Source organism: Camelus dromedarius, chromosome 5, assembly GCF_036321535.1.
Source record: "Camelus dromedarius isolate mCamDro1 chromosome 5, mCamDro1.pat, whole genome shotgun sequence".
Classification (NCBI taxonomy): domain Eukaryota; kingdom Metazoa; phylum Chordata; class Mammalia; order Artiodactyla; family Camelidae; genus Camelus; species Camelus dromedarius.
In genome coordinates, this window is record NC_087440.1 from 39458586 (window position 1) to 39475374 (window position 16789).

General features: G+C 40.2%; 1 protein-coding gene and 1 long non-coding RNA gene across 10 annotated transcripts in view; one reads left to right on the forward strand and one right to left on the reverse strand.

The window, feature by feature from the left end:
- NPAS3 (neuronal PAS domain protein 3) overlaps window positions 1-16789 on the forward strand; it is a 799526-nt gene that overhangs the window by 668218 nt on the left and 114519 nt on the right. For all 7 annotated transcript variants that reach the window (XM_064485884.1, XM_031453562.2, XM_064485886.1 and 4 more), the window contains one exon: window positions 9879-10053. In XM_064485884.1, coding sequence (XP_064341954.1) covers window positions 9879-10053 — 175 coding nt within the window. The remainder of the gene's footprint in view (window positions 1-9878; window positions 10054-16789) is intronic.
- Window positions 1-16789, reverse strand: part of LOC116153509 (uncharacterized) — a 219019-nt gene that overhangs the window by 35042 nt on the left and 167188 nt on the right. The gene's annotated exons all lie outside the window — the stretch shown is intronic.

Below are 16789 nucleotides of genomic sequence, written 5' to 3' on the forward strand. Positions count from 1 at the left end.
ATCAGTAAAAATCACACTACAGGTGATTTGCCTGGTTAATTTCCAGTGTACCAGTGCTTAACTTATGAAAGTCGTGTTCATTATAACTGGCTGTTGATTCACAACCTAGAGCAAAACTTTGAAAGCATCTTTTAGGTCCAGAGCCATGCCACCATCTCTTGATGACATGGAAGTGTGCAGATAGTCAAGGTGTTGGTATTGGGGTTTTGTGAGTGCCAGCATCAGCTAGCTGCTCCTCATTTGGTGTTCTTTCTGCCTCAGAAGAGAAATTGGGTAACACTCCTGTTGCTGGATGCACGGTCGGGTCAAAAGACAATAAATTTGCTAAAGCCTCTTTGCAGAAGGAAGGCGCTAGATTAAAAATGGCAGTGTGTACTGTGGGTTTCATGCTCTCCCGTGGGCAACAAAAAAACCATCCAAATGCAATGAGAATCTTGGAATCAGAGCTTCAATATATGGGGCAAGAAATTAATTCAAAGTGTGGCAATTATTTCAGCCTACATCCATGGGAGAAAGCTAGTCTTTGAGACACAGACCTGAGAAGAAAAACAAGATAAGAATTTTCCTGTAAATGATCTATTGAAACTGCTCTTCACTATTTTAAAAGGAAAAACAATCGAATGAACGCTAACATAGATCCATCTCCTTAGGACCAAAATCAATTACCTAGTGTTTACTGAGCCTCTACCTAATGCCTTCCCGATGTCCTAGGCTTAATCCAAGAGTAGTATAGCACACCACCCCTGCCCTGCAAGCTCCAGTGCAGTTAGAACCCTGTCATGTCTTGGAGTGCCCCCATCTTTTCACCAAAGCCACCTGCCCCTTCTCGTTCTCTTCTGTGTGTGGAGTTGCTCTCCCAGACCCTTTTGGTTCACAGCCACCCCTGGACTTACCCACATCAGCGCCGCTACTCAAAGTGTGGAGAGAGAGTAAATGATTGATAAATCTGGGGTTGACTAAAGTCTTCTAATTAAATTGTTGATTAAATCTAGAAAATACAGTCCCTTTATTCTAAAGACATTCCCCTCTATTTCTATTTTTTCCTTACACCTCTCCCCTCTAATATCCTCATTGTATTCTACTACTTTCTGTCCTGCCTCTCCAGGGATTCTGTGGTTCTGGAGCAGCACTGGCCAATAGAAATATATCGCAAACCATGTAATTTTAAATTTTCTAGTAGCCACACTTTTAAAAAAAAAAGGTAAACACAAACAAATGAGATATATTGTAATAAAATGATAATATATTGTATTCATTCTAACCTACCCAAAATATTATTTTAATAGGTAATCAATATAAAATACAAGATTTGCATTCTTTTACTTTTTGTTCTAAGTCTGAAACGTGGTGTGATTTTACACTTACAGCGTATTCTAATTCAGACCAGCGCCGTTCCAGGTGCTCAATAGCCAGCCACGTGTGGTCACTGTGCTGGACAGCACAGCTCTACAAATACTCACGGTTAAGGTGCCTGGGTGAATGAACCCCCAACATGAAATGCCAACTTACATGTGTGTTATCAGAGGGTGTTTTTGGTGAGGAAGAACGGAGAATTGATCAGACTTCCACAAGAGTTTGCCTTTACCACCCTTACCAGACCCCCTCTGCCAAGGTCTTAAGAAACACAGGGCTGCTTTTAGCCCCTGGAATGACTCATGTCTTTTGCCTTATTTTCTCTACTCGCCAGTTCTGTTCACACCCGCTATTCTAACAAGACTGACTCTCAGTCTGTTATTAAGCAGTTGTGAATTTAACTTATTCTTTTAAAAATAGCACCTAGAGAGTACTCAGAATGTTGACTTGCTTCATAGAAAATAACCTCAAACACTGCCCCAGCTGGTAGTTATGACAGCCAAAACAGGAGTGTATTAGGCCTTTTTCTTAAGGTAATTCACTAGAGTAAATGGTGCCCACACAGCATTCAGGAAGTTCCCAAGATGTGCTAAAATGTATCAGAAGGGAAGGTTCTGGAAGGGTCAGGAATTGCTCCCAGCACAGAGAATTGTATTCCTCCTTGCTCTCTTTACTGGGTTATTAATTAACTCCAAAATTAATTTCTTGACATAGGCCAACCAACTGCTTTCTACAGTGGCTAAAGTATTTTTGTGCAGCTTGCGATTTTCTTGGATGAGATTTTTTAAGTGATGTGGAGGAGAAGGGTCATTTGTTTCACTATAGACACTGTGGCATTAACATAATGCTTCAGTCTGAAAAACCAAGATGTCAGTTGAACACGATCCTTCTTTTATTTGGCTTTCTCTTAAAAATTTCCGTTGAGGTGTATAACCACATTACCTTTGTAAACTTTCTCGTTTTGTTACTGTTTGTTTTTCTCTCAACAGCATCACTGAAACCTTGTGACTTAGTTCCTAGTGAGCTGATGTTGCTAATCTTTCATCATAAACAGCCCCTTTAAAAGCTATTAGGAATGATTAATTGTATTATTTGTGTACATTAAACCACCCCAAAGTTTCAGTCATATAAACCGTATTGTTTTAGTGTGACTAGAAGAAAATTAAGTAGCCTGTATAACTTTCAAAAAACAATCCGAAAAGTCAACCCCATAATTATTTTTGTTTTCCTTCTCCATTTACCATTTTTTGTTTTTGTTTTGTTTTTGTTTTTAATAAAAGGGCTGTTTAGAATCAGGGCAAGATTCAAATCTCTTAACTTACAAGCATGTATGTTACTACTTTCTGTCTACTTTTTCTTGTTCCCATGACCAAAAAAAAGAGGACAAATTCACTATGAGAATAACAAAAAACAGTTAAACAAAAACTGAGATATATTGATACCGAAGTCTGGCTATGCATAACATGCATCTCATCGTGTATCCAGATTTAAATGACAAATACTGAACCATGCAGAATTTGAGGATAATGGATTAACTATGCCAATATCAAGTACTTTATGTTGATTCGTCTCCTTACCAGCAAGGTAATGAAGGAGCTTTGGAAGTGACATCTTACTATTCATTTGATCTTCAGAGAAGGGAGACTGACTTCGGTTACTTTTAAGGTTGTTAATGCTTCTTTCCTGGCATCATTTCATTTTTTTTACTATGATGTCACCTCCAGTTGTATCCTTTTTTCCTCCCCAGCACTGTGATAAACACTCAAAAGTTGCCCTTTCCTGCCCTACAGACACTTTAAAACTTCAAAACTATAAGAACCTTGTAAAGCAAGGTTTTAAAATTTCTTGATTTAGTCACTATCACAAATCTCTGGGCTCATTTCTGTGATGTAATGTCCCCTCAGTATTACAACATTCTCTAAATTCTTCTTTTAACTGGTATCTCTTAACAAAAGGAAAAGGATATTGACATATTAAAACTACTCTAAAACCGCTGCTTCAGTAAAGTGGGGTGATGGAGAAATGCCTGAACCATGATTACAAGAAGCAATGAAACTCAGCATATAATGCATTTCTTAAGCAGAAAAACAAATAGGGTGAGGAAGACTTCAAAGTCTGGATTGTTTTGCACACAGACTGTTATTTCTAGAAGCACTTAAATATGTTCAGTTGGAGTCCAAGTCTCTGTAATGACCTGTCTGACACTTTTGAAAATTTAGCCATCAGTGTTGATTATTGCTTGATCAGTTCAGTTATTGGTAATGACAGTTACAAAGGCAGACCTGTTACAAGTAGCTGTCTCTAAGTTTGAATCAGGATCTGCAATTTGTTCTTTATTTCCTCTTGTGTTCCATTTCTCCAACAGCCTGCCTTTTCCTTTTCCCTCTCTGAGAACTAAGAAGTCCACTGGAATTATCTTCTGACACTTCTTAATCAAACTTCAGAACTGCTTAATGCAGTATTCTCTTTATATACCGTGGTTGCACATTCTCAACTCAGGCACTCCAAGGGTTATAGAAAAGTACACAAAAAACAAAAAAAGTACTTGGCCTCCCTGATTCCCAAAGGAATTAAAATATTTATTTCTGAAGATAAAATAAACACATAGTATATCTTTTAGCTCGGATTCTTCTAAGGGAAGGCTCTGTTAACATATCTGTAAGAAGAGAGTGGATTCATTTCTTATTTGATGACACTGGAAGGATTTTTCATTCTACCTCATCGCTCTGATATAGAACCTTTCTTTCTTCTTGTTCTACTAATTCATACATGTATCTCTGTAACAGACCCAATGCTTTTATGCGTTTTTCTTCAGATAAGTCAGCAAATACATAGAAGGAGACAGAGCAGTAAAGAACATCAAGTTTCTGTCAAAACAGTTCATAAATATTCAGTAGAGTTCTGCAATACGTAGGAAGTTATGAAGATGGCATTAAGATACCAGTAAATCCTAAGAAAACCTATGCTAATCAAGCGATCACATCTTATTATATTTTATTCTTTTATCACTCTATTATCCCTCAATAATATAAATGTGACACCCAAAAAACTACAAATCCTAATCTGCCATAGCGAGATAGAATTTCCATCTTATCCTGGGTCAGGATTTTCTAACCAGGATGTCAGGGTGTTATTGGTAGATCTGAAAGCCTAACCTGGGAGTGAGGTTTCCAAACCCCTTGCCACTGACATTGTCCTCTTTCAGGCATGACCTTCTCTCCAAATATTGCAGGCATCCCCTGTGGGGATGGAGCCTGGCTGCTGAAGGACTCCTGAAAAAGGGCTTCACCTGCTTAACGTCCTGTCCTCTCAGTCATCTCAAGGCCCTCAAGAAATCTACAAAAACCCAGCATCTTACAAAAGGTTTAAGAAATTCCACCTTAAAAAGGGTCATTCAAACCTGCTCTTTATATGTTAAAAATGAATTTTATATTATTCCTAAGACTGAAATGGGCTTAAAGAAAGAAACAGGTTTATCATCTTGCTTTTAAAAGTATCCTCAAGTTATTCCAATGTGGGGACGACTAGCAGTATTGCTGCCTGTTCCTCATTTGGAGCAAACCCTTTCAATCAAAGGAGCACTGAATTCAATGATTTGCACTGTTGGTACACTGCTGTAGTTAAAAAAGTATTTGCTCACCCCAGGGGGTCAAGCAAAGGCTATTGACATGCTTGCTTGATGTCTGAAAAGACAAATTAGTCCCCCCTCCTATGTACCAGCAGGGTACAATGACCCGACATGGAAGTCAACTCAAACCACTGTATAATATATTTACATTTTTTTTCCAGGAAACTTCAGAGTTACCAAATCAACTGTGTCTAGTGTACACATTGCATGCAAGCGAACAGAATGTGAAATAAATTTGAGGAAGGCCAGGTGGTTTAGCTTGAGTATGTGGGATGACACTAAGTGGCTATGGCTCGTCCTGGAGGAATCTTGGTAGCTTTGAGTGGGGAAATGCAAGGAGAAGGGAATGCTGTTTCTGGCTCTGACCGCTTATTACTCATTGCCTGTCTCTGGCCCCCTTACATGTTCTCAGCTGTTTTCTAATGCACTAAGCAATGTGAGAGAGGGATTTTTCTTTCAGAGTCACTCAGCCGAAGTACAGGGGGACCAAGTGAGCAAGGTTGGAAACAGTCATGCTTGCTTTTCCTTCTTCTGCTCGGGAAACAATTCAAATTCCCATGAGTCTGTTTCTTAAGTTTACCTTTTCTAAAATTACCATAGAGGTGATGGAGTTTACTATAAAATAAAGAGGTTCTCACATTTGCCTTATAATGTAACTTGCACTAACTGGAAGAACACAACATTAGGGAGAAAGCTGTACTTTTCCGTTCTTTAGAGCATAATTATAGATTGAAGATAGGACCAAAAATCCATAGAAAATGAAATTTCTGTAAATTTCTATTGTTGGTGATTTGAACAGATACTTAAGAAATAATTGTTTAATGAAGTTATGTGAAAATTCACATAATAAACTAATGAACTAAACACAGTTTTGTCATAGTTTGGGGGGAAAATAGTTATATAAAGATGGCCATATTATCTGAAAGAATTCCTTAAAGCCTGCTCTTTGCCAGCATTTATAAAATTCTATCCTCAGTTAACTAAGTTGGCCTCTATAGAAGAAGGTATAGGTCTCCATGCATATGGCAAATACTGGGAATGAGTATATTATGGTGCTATATTGTACTCATTTTAGAGCAGTAAATAATGTTATAATAATAATGCCATAAATAATATAAAGGAAGCAAGCTAAATTTGTCCCAATCAAGTACAGAGGAAGCAAATTTTTTAGGCCCATATATCCATCTTTTATTCATTCAGCAAACATTTGTGATAGACCTACTATGTACAAGACACTACTCCTAGTTCTCAGCGGGCAAAAATTCTAGAAGAGTTGATAACTATAGTCATATTGGATGGAAGCTCTATTTTTTTCTACTTCAAGCTCATGTGAACATCTGTTCATCAAGTAAAAAATCCCTAGTCTTAGTTTTTGCAGTCTCTTTTGAGGCTTGGAATTTAGTGGCAGCTAAGTTCCAAGTCTCTTGCCTAGTCAGTCTTCATAAGAGACAGAAACAAATCAGACAGGGGTTTAGTGAGGAAAGCCACAAACAGAGTGAGCCAGTGGGGCTTACAGCCCTGCTTCTACCACTAAACACCTGGGTAAACTTGAGCAAGCCTTTTAACTTCTCAGAACTATTGAAGTTTTTACCTATTCCATAAGGGAGTATAAATAGATGTTTTTTAGGTCTCTTCCAGCTCTAAAATCTATTTAAGTCAAGTGAAAACACTATGAGAAATGTTGAAAGTGATGGATGTGATGATGATGACGATGACTCAAGGTCTATATATAAGTAGACTTCTGTCTACCCCTGTATCTATTTCAGTTTAGTACACCTGCTTTCTTGCCTTCTTTTGACTCAAGAGTCCAATAGCAAAGTGTCCTTAGCCCAGGGGATTGCCAGCCAGGCTGCCTGCCCTCAGCCTCCTCCCTCCACAGTGACCAACATTCTCTCTTGAATAAAAGTGAAGCTACAGGACAGAGGAGCTCAGAGGTGCCTGCTCAGCCTCTCTGACTGCAGGGGTAGTACCAGAGAAGTGGGAGGTTGAGTCAAGTAGACTTTAACCAGATACTGGGATAATCATATCAGTTCCAAAGATTGTTACGAGGATTCGTCAAAGTAGGAAGAGTACTTGTGCACAGTGGTCGGTAGCTGAGGCCCAGAGCACGCATCACTTCTGCTGCACCCCCTACTGATTAAAGAGATGTTTCAAAGCGACCACACAGACCCTAAGGAGTCCTCACCAAAGTTACACAGGAATCAACATGCCTGTCATCCATTCTTATCTGCCAAACAGCAGTGACAACAGCAGGCATTTTGTAGTGCTTATTTCTCACAAGGAGATTTTCTCTGCATGGTTTCACTGGATTTTCAAAATTAGGCTGTGAGGCACATAAAGCAAGTCTCGTTTCCATCCCAGCTGTCAGGCCACTGCCTTGCACCATTCTAAAATGTGGTCCTCTGGGAGGGGGTGCCATTCACATAGAACACAGTGTGAGTGGTGCCCCCGCCACCGAGTCCTGCAGAGCAGCAATACTGCCACTTTCAGAATAGGAAACTGAAGCTCAAAGAGGTTAAGTGAATGGTCCAAGGTCACACACAGAGGAGGAAGGGATTCCTATCTCCAAGTCAGGTTATAACTCCCGCTATTTTGTGTGTTCCACAGCACCACTGAACTTTACTACAGTACATACGTGAAAACCTCAACAAGGTCCGAGTCCTCCACCAAGATACCTCAAAGCCTAATATAGGATGGAGAGGTTGGCACTGAGGAAATCTCCTTGTGAGAAATAAGCACAGTCTTCATGAGACAAGGAGAAAGCCCTCACTGCGTCATGTGGTGTGGCACACTGTGACTCAGTGGTGCTCTAACTAGACCACCCGTGCTATACTTGGGTCATCACTTTGTGGAAAGGCAGTCCTGCACATCTAAGTCCATCAGGCTGTGGAGACAGTGGCCCGCTCCTCCTCGCCATATGACTGGCTTACATGAATATTCAATAACCAGCACCCCTAAAAAATCTATTACATCTCCCACCTGTGTTGTCATCTTATCACAATCTGTGGTCAGTGCCAAAAGGCACATTGCAGTGTTAAAGATTTGGAGTTTGAGAAAAGTGACAGAAATTTCTATTAAAGTGCTGCAGTTGGACTCCATGCAGAATGAGAGTGACTTCCTCATACTCACTAATCCCCAAACAAAATAACCATCAAGAAATATTAAAACACACATTTTATTAGTTTCATTTAATTTCTTAATTGCTCAAAGTCAGTTTACCCATTTATTGCTGTGTGAAATGCTTAGAGGCAAGACGCACATTAAAGGGATTATTTCTACGTAATCCCTCCCTCCCAGAGGGTAGGAACCCATCGCTTCTGAATCCTGATTTACGCTCCGTAACAATATCAAATGGAGGAAATAGTTACTGTAAAACGATAGAGTCGGTCGTCGGGTAATACAGGAGAGTGTAATTTAATAGCAAAGAGAAAGGACCTCATTTTCGGGAAAAGTTAGGTGAGCCTTTTTCAGGAACAGCTATTAACCAAACTGAATTTAGCCTCCCATTTTTCTGGCTCTACCTCTGTTAATTGATAGATGTTGAAGATGTGTAGACTGTTAAGATTTCAATCAAATGGTGTCCGGGAGTCGATGTGATGGTTTTACCGGGACTTGGAGTTCGAGAGATAACGATGGCTCTGAGCATTACACTCTCTGTGACAGTGTGCCTGCCACCAGCCTGCCTTCCTGGCAGGCAGAAGAGTGCAGGCACTTTGGTGGAATCTGAAGGGATGCTACAAATTACTCAGGAAAGGCAGCTGTGGTAGGAAAGGGTTCTAGGTAAATAGCCGCCAAGAAACTTGTGACAGTCTGAACTTCTGGCAATTTCTGTGGCATATTAGAGCTGTCCTGAGACCATTAAACTCTGGAGAATGGGAAACCCATTAGTGACCCAGGAAAGAGCTTTTTCTTGTTCTGTTCCTGATGCATCTCTCCCAGTCGTAGTACCTATAACCCAACTACATTATTTTAGGACCATTATTGCTATTCTTGGAAGGAAGTAAGAGTTATAGCATCAGAAGGGTACAGAGGTTAAGGCCAGTCCTCACCAGCAACTTCTGCCCCCTTAGACAGCGGCCATGGCTGACAGTAGAGGCTGACTCCAAAGGTAGAGAATGAGTATCAAATACCAGAAGAGGGCCAGCCTGGAATGGAGGTGCTGCCGAACACAAAGAGTAAACAAAATAAAACACTTCCTTAAAAGCCCTCAAGGAGATCTGTACCATGTATTTTATTAGATTGAAGGCAAAACAAGCTGATACCAGCAGAAAAAAAATGGCTGCTTCAGACCCCAGCTGACCTCCTTTGCGTGGAAAATTCTCCATACGATTACAGAGCTAATGAGTAATATTTAATGAAAGCATTGTGCCTTTGCATATATTTGTAAGCAGCACTTCTTCCATTTAAATTTACATAGAAATAAGCTGATACGTATAAATACGCATCCTGGAAATCTGTGTATTTTAAGGAAAATACTCATTCGCTATCTCTGGCTGTTTCTATACAAAGCTCAAACTTCACAATAAGAAAACTGTAGAATTCAGTCAGTCATCCAGTTGACACCAGACAGGCAAGTATTTGATGATGCGTGGATAAAACAGCTGAACTCCGGCAGACTCATCCACATTTCACAGAATGTTTTGACTTTATGCAAACAAGAGTGTTTGAGAAAAAACTGGGCTAAACAATTGCTAAATAAATACATGTGGGGGGGAAAAAACCTTTCAATTTCAAGAATCCTTAAGCATTGGAGGATAAAGTCTTAGAATCAGCCTTGTTTCTGGGGGCTTCCTGCATTTCCTTTTCTGCTCAGAAGCTGCATAGCAGTAGGTCCGAATGTGAAAAATGAAAAGCCTGTGACAACTCTTTCCCACTCTTTCTTTCTCTTCCACCCCAGGTGGAGCTGACAGGCAGCAGCGTCTTCGACTACGTCCACCCCGGGGACCACGTGGAGATGGCAGAGCAGCTGGGCATGAAGCTCCCGCCGGGGCGGGGGCTCCTGTCACAGGGCACCGCGGAAGATGGCGCCAGCTCAGCATCTTCCTCCTCGCAGTCCGAGACCCCCGAGCCAGGTGGGACTTGCAATCCCAGCGCGTGGGTTGGTGGGCAGGACCTTTGCCAATAATCGCGCTCAAGTTGCCAGTGTGAAGAGACTATAAATAGGTCTGATGGTATTTAACAATTCTGTGCAGCTTTCTGTCCTGTGCAGTAATTAAATAAGGAAGAGATTTGAAAATAAGAAGACATTTTAATAAGGATAATCCGGAGATCTAATTTCAGTTGAACAGTACATACAGAAGGTCCCCGTTCCTTGAGTTTCTCGTTCAAATTAATGGAGGAAAAAGGTTCAGATTTGGAAAGCTCTCTTCCTCTTTATTGTTACCATGGCGAAATGTAATGCATTCATTTATTATTCAGCAAAATCTATAGCAAAGACTTTTTGAATATTAGCTTGTGGAGAATTAAAAGTATTAGGGGCTTGTAGAATCTTGGTTTCTTTCTTTTTTTTTTTTTTTTTTTTAGTATCAGAAGGTACTTGAAAGATGTGAACAGATAAATTAAGGCTAAAAAGAAAACAGAAATGGCTACATTTTAAACTGCCTTTCCACCCTCAGTATTTAATTAGATCAATTGTATAGAGGAATGAGCAGAGGTGACATTCCTCATTGGGATTCCTTCCAGGACTCTTATAGACTTTGCATTCAGAATGTTCCCATTTTCATTGTGTTGTACTGATGATAATTTAAGTATTAGGGGAAAATCCATTTATAAATTAAACAAAATGACTTGATATCCATCAGTCCCCTAGTTCATCAAGCTGTTCAAACACGGGGAAGATTGGCTGGTCGGCCTGGGTCTTCCGAGAGCGCTGGTAATTAGATCTGCGAAGGATTTATTCTTTGCTGATTGGGGCTTTAAATTAATTGAAGTTCCACATTTGTGGTTTTGTCCTTTTTGTACTTTTTTAGAGGAGATATTTCATATTCTTGTGTGGTGGAGTGCTTGGCCAAGCAGCAGTGGTTTAAATGTTAATTTTTCTCATGAGAAGTTTAAGATTTTTAATGAATCAAGGCCTGATTTGAAGTGCAAAGTTTTATTTGCTTACTTGGGAAATTATTTTTGCACTCTCAAGATGTTTGTACTTTACTTGATAATGTTGTTCTAAAACAGGCTTGCAATACAAAAGCATTTTATGAAAGAAAAATGGAGAAACCCTATCTTAAGATTAACAATAACTCTACATACTTCCAAGAAAACACTTTTATTTGACCTGCTTAGAAATAATTACAGCATGGTTGCTCACACAGAAGGGAAAAAAAAAACATACTTGCCTCTTTTGGAAGTATTTTCATTCCATCTGGAATTAATCTATGTTTCCCCGTTTAAGTTAACTGCAGCTTCTAGGGCATTATTTTAGAGTATTGGTCAGCATTCTTCTCTGGTGAGCCCCATGCATGAGAAAAGAGTATTTAAGACTACTCTTTACTATTTAAAAATGAAAATAATTTTCTTCTGGGAGGTCAGGGGGAGTCATATATTCTTGTACCATGGCTCGCTGGCTTTACTGAACAGATATGTCAGTGAGATCCTTGCACCTGCTTTTGAGTCATTAGAGTGTTCACATCTGGGCATATTTGAGAAGTAGCACATGAAAATAGTTCTCTACTCTTTCATTTTGGAGTTGGGTTGGGAAACCTGATTTGCTCATGACTCTTAAACAATCAGTGTATAAGAAATCAAATTTACAACCTTAATGTCAACTAAGGCCATGGAAAAGTAGACTTTGTTGCCCTGAATCACGAACTCTCAAGTTAAGAAGAATCTTCAACAATCCTTGAATCCAACCTCCAACCTATGCAACCATCCCTTTACAGCAAAACCAACAGAGGCCCTTCCAATCTCTGCTCATTCCTGATTGGAAGCCCAGGAACACACAAAGCTTCCCACTCGGTTGGTCAGCAGGTCTGATAGGAAGTTCTTCCTGATATGGAGCCAGAATCGACTTGGCTGCAACTTCTCCCCCACCAACCCAAGGTCTGCCCTCTGGGACCACATTTCAGACTGACTCCTTCCTCCCCATTACAGCCTCTCAAATACATGAAGTCAGAGACACCAGATTCTTCCTCCCACCTTCCTTCTCTCCAGGTCCACAGCCACCATTCAGTGGTGTAAGGCTAAGACCCTCACCACTTGGGTCCCCCTCCCCTGGCCATGCTCCTGTTTGTTGGTGACCCTCTAAAAACAGGGCCCTGAGAACTGTGTAGCCTCTAGATATATTCTGATGAGCACAAAGCAGGGGGACTGTCACCTTTCTCGGGTTAGGCTACTATACTCCTGTTATGCAGCCCCAGGTTAAAGCGGGTCCTCTTGGCAGCCAGACCCCACTGTTGATCCATATTGCGCTTGATGTCTCCCTAAACCCGTGAAGGGTGACTTGTCCCCTGGAAGAGGAAAAACAAAATCCACAGCCTGCAAAGCAGCTCTGCTAGGGTATCCCTAAGCTAGTCAAAATCAAACTGGTTTGAGATTAATTATAAAAACTCTGATGAATCCCATGCTTTCTGTGAAGCACCAGGTTACATAAAACAGCTCCATGAACACTGTCAGGACTCAGTTCTCACTTAGCATCTTTAATTCTAGATATTAGAAAAACAACATATATCCTTTACAGTTACTCTGTCATTTAACACTGAAGTGTGATTGAAAATTTACCCAGGGCTCGTTCCCCTGCCTTCCTGGCCCTCCTTGAGCCATCCTAACTGGGAAAATGCAGAATTCTGCTTTCCATGTTCCTTAACAACTTGGGCTCATTAGCGGCAGTCGCGTGAGAAGTGCGTCTCTTCCTTGATGGAGAGTAGACGTCTCACCATTAGAGTGTTAAACTGTCTCTGCCGTATGATTCTGGAGTCTGGGTGATTTTCAGTCTTTGTCTTAAAAAGGCAATTAGACTGACTGCTCAAATACTGAAAGGCAGTGTAGGATGCTACCTTTAGCTAAATATCTTCACTAATGCAGATCATTGCTCCAGGGGAATGACTTTAAAAGTCCACGTCAGGCACTACATCCCAAAGCGGCTTATGTTTCTTAAAAGCTGAAAGAATTTTAACAAGATTTTCTAATTCTTAATAACACGAAGGGACATTTTTGAAGACTGTTGTTCACTACATCATAATCTTTAAAACTCTGATAAAACACAGATTCTTGCTTAAATAGTGGTGTAATTTGGTTGGAAAATGGATATCAATATGTGGTGATTATGAAAATGAAGGGACTAGTAGGTATGGAATTCTTCAGAAGCCCCGATGTGTTCAGTGTAGCATTACTAAGTGACTGAAATCTAAATAACATTTGGCATTATAATAAAAGGAAATAAGTGACTAAACCAGCCTAAGAGGCAGTGATCCTGTCCCATAATAGGAATTCTATTTCTTTGACCTGCCAGCCCTGTGATTGTCTTGTCTTGAATGAGTCTCCAGATAATGAGACAGGGGAAAAAAAGCTGTTGACTGGACAGCAAACCCAAATAAATATTTTATATGTATGCAGATTCATTAATAGTTGATAAATATGCTCTTTCTTTTAGAGAACTCTAAAGGCAGGCGGAAGAAAAATAAATGGGTAGCCTATTTTTAAAAGTTATAAAGTTCTAGCATGCTTCTTTAGGGGCTTGAGTCCAAGCATTTTGGAAGAGATTGCTCTGTGCTTGGGTCCTGCCTGCACCCTTGCCTCTGCTCCTGTGGCTCCTGCAAGATGGCAGGGTGGGTGGGGGGCGGGGGGGAGCGGCACACAACCTCTGAAACAAGATGTTTGGGTGGCTCATTTTGTTTTTGTAGATCTGCTTGTCTCTTTTCATCACTCTTAACGATTCTATAATTTTGGGGTTATGAGTGCTATCATTTTAAAAAACAAATCTTAGTGCCACATCTTTTAAATGCTTAATAAATAAGAAATCCTGGAGGTACTTGAAATTTTTCCCTATTCTGAAAGCAAAGAGTAATATTCCCTGAGTTAGGTCATCAAAATTGTTGTGTTTTCCTCCCTCTTCCTCCTCATTAAAACAGACTGATCTTTTCCAGTTGTAAAGCTCATGCCCATTGTGAAAAATTTCGAGAATGCAGAAAACCAAGTATAAAGACCAACACACCTCCACCCCAAATAACCACTTTTCTTATAGGTGTATGCTAGATAGCCTTCTAGATTTTGTTTGTTTGACTAAAATTAAACCGTAACATACATGCTTCTGGTAGCCTGCTTTTTCACTTAACCTCACAGACCGCTTTCCCTGCCATGTTTCTCACTTAACGTAGTATTTCCTTTCTGTCTCCAGTGGTTTGCTCCCCACGAGCTATAACCATCAGCTCCCAGCCATAGGACCACTGTCGGGAGTAACACACCTGGGCCCCAGTTCGGGGAGAATTCAGCCAGGATACGAGGTTCTTGCTGCTTACTGAATGGGTGCGAGCTCACAGAGGGAGAAATCAATACTGCACTGGGATATAGACAATTTAGTAAAATGTGTGAGACAGTATTCTTGGTGAAGAGTGAGAGTAACTACGGCAACATGGTTAGCCATTGGCTATCTAAAGTAGAGGCTATTGTGTTTTGTCTAAACTTTCAAGCAGACCTAGCCTGTTATGGGAGGTTAAGATAATTACTGTAGTAGTATGATCTTTATGCTTTTACACCTACTCTACGTCCTGAATATTTTAAAGGCAAGCAAAACTGAAGAAGTTGAGTACTTGCCTGAATAGAAATAATCTTCATTTTCTACTTATGCCCCTGTGCTGTGGTAAATGGGATCAGCTCCTGATTCTACAGGAACTCAATTCCTCTGCATTCGTTAGACGATTTTCATAACAAGTGATATAATTAAAGGCACAAATGTTTAGGAATAACAACAAAGAATGTAAAAATTTATCTGAGGATCAGATCAATATTGTATTTCAAAAGCTGCTTAGACATGAGATATAATTGTATTTTTATGGGTGAAATACTTACTACCTAGTATAGGATTGGAGTAGGAGGGGAAGATGCTTTGATTTTTTTTTTTGGTATTGGTTTAAGTTTCCTATCAATGAACTGAATTTAGAAGTCAAGCAAGGGAAACCATCTTACTAACCCCACATCCAACCTCAGTCCCCAGACAATGTGACTGTATCTACAGCACTTTCTGCTGTACTGCAAATGTCAAACAGAAGGTGTAATGGATTTAATATTAGCGCTGGCCAAGGTGCTGAGGGAGCTGTTAATAATGTCACTCCAGTTATTGATCTGAAGCCTTTAAAAATCAAAGAAAAGTGAGAGATCCCCTACTGGGGAAAGGCACACAGTGACTGGATTTTATTGCCAATATATTTCTACATATAGAGTGGCAACTTTCTGGAATTATGTTATCACCATTAATCTCTGTGAGATTTTTGGAGTCATTGTATGGTAAGATAATATCATGGAGACGGCTCCACATGCTAATGCTAAAAGATCAGGCCAAGTTCTTTTAGGCATAAATAGAGCTTGATAATTTGTGTGGTAATGACAATATTCAAGTTGTCAAATGATAGGTTTATTAGCACTAGAATTACTCACGATGACAATGTTAGACCCACAGGAAGTGTTAAATATGAACTGTATAGTCATGAGGATGAACTGGCCCCTCTTTTGCCTTTCTAAAGCTCTGAATACAAACCATGTCATGACTCACTTGAGATAGAAATCAATTCTGTTCCTACAATTAGTGTACCTTTTCAGGAAACTGCTAATCCTTCAATCTGAATGGCAGTTTGTATGCAGTGAAATTCCTGCTTTCCATAGTCCCCAACTAATAAATGAAATTAAAATGTATAATTTATGTTGAATGTTTATCAAACTGTAAACACACGTTTAATTCCTTTCCATATTCATACAATATAAGCAAAGATAAATCCATCAGATAATGTATCACGGTTATCTCTGCTGGATTGAATAGGAAATGCATCTCTACTGTAGCTGTAGCAAAGAGCCAGACAAGTTCACGATTACCCCAACCTGGCCTGATTCCTGTTAATACTTGTGTGCACATGTATGTGTCAATTCTAATAGTCAGATAGCAGCCTAACAAAAAGTCATCTTTCCATAACCCAGAGACATCCTTTACACATAAACTCAGCTTTCATCCAAAAATTGTATTTGCAAAATGATGTATTTCCCTTACATCGCTATTTTGAAATGAAATAAAAACTATCTCTTGCCACTCCTGAATGAAGATGACACACACTCTCCAAAAACAAGCCAGTACTACTATAGGGACTGCCTCGCCAAACTCAGAATGCTCCTTTTGCCTAAAAAAAAGCTACCTTGACGCAGTACCATTTTTTTCCTGCAGAAAGTAGGCTTTTCTTAAATGTCGCCTTTATCTTCAGCTAAGCTAAAACAAGATCCCCTGGAATGGCCACAGAAGGGAATACATTTTCCCAGTGCTTTCTTCTGGTATGCAAGGCCTAAGAGCACGTAGAACCCTAAGTTGTGTTTGCTCACATTTTTGTGTGCTTGTCTGTGTATGGTGAGAACAGCTGCAAAGCAACCTTGTGTGTACTTCTAGGATCTTGCCTGAGGGAGCTAAAGAAAATAAGGGGAAATCCGTCCTTCCTACTAGGGTCTGCTGGCCCAGCACCTGAGCTACGCCCTTCCAGGCCAGCTCTGAGAACGCTCTGCGGCAGCACAAGGCATCCTTGGGGGCGTGGTACCCTGACCTGTGAAAATCCCTGTTGGTGACTCACTTAGCTACATAAAGGCAGCCTCCGTTTAGTTTCCAGGGGAGATGCTGGATGGCAC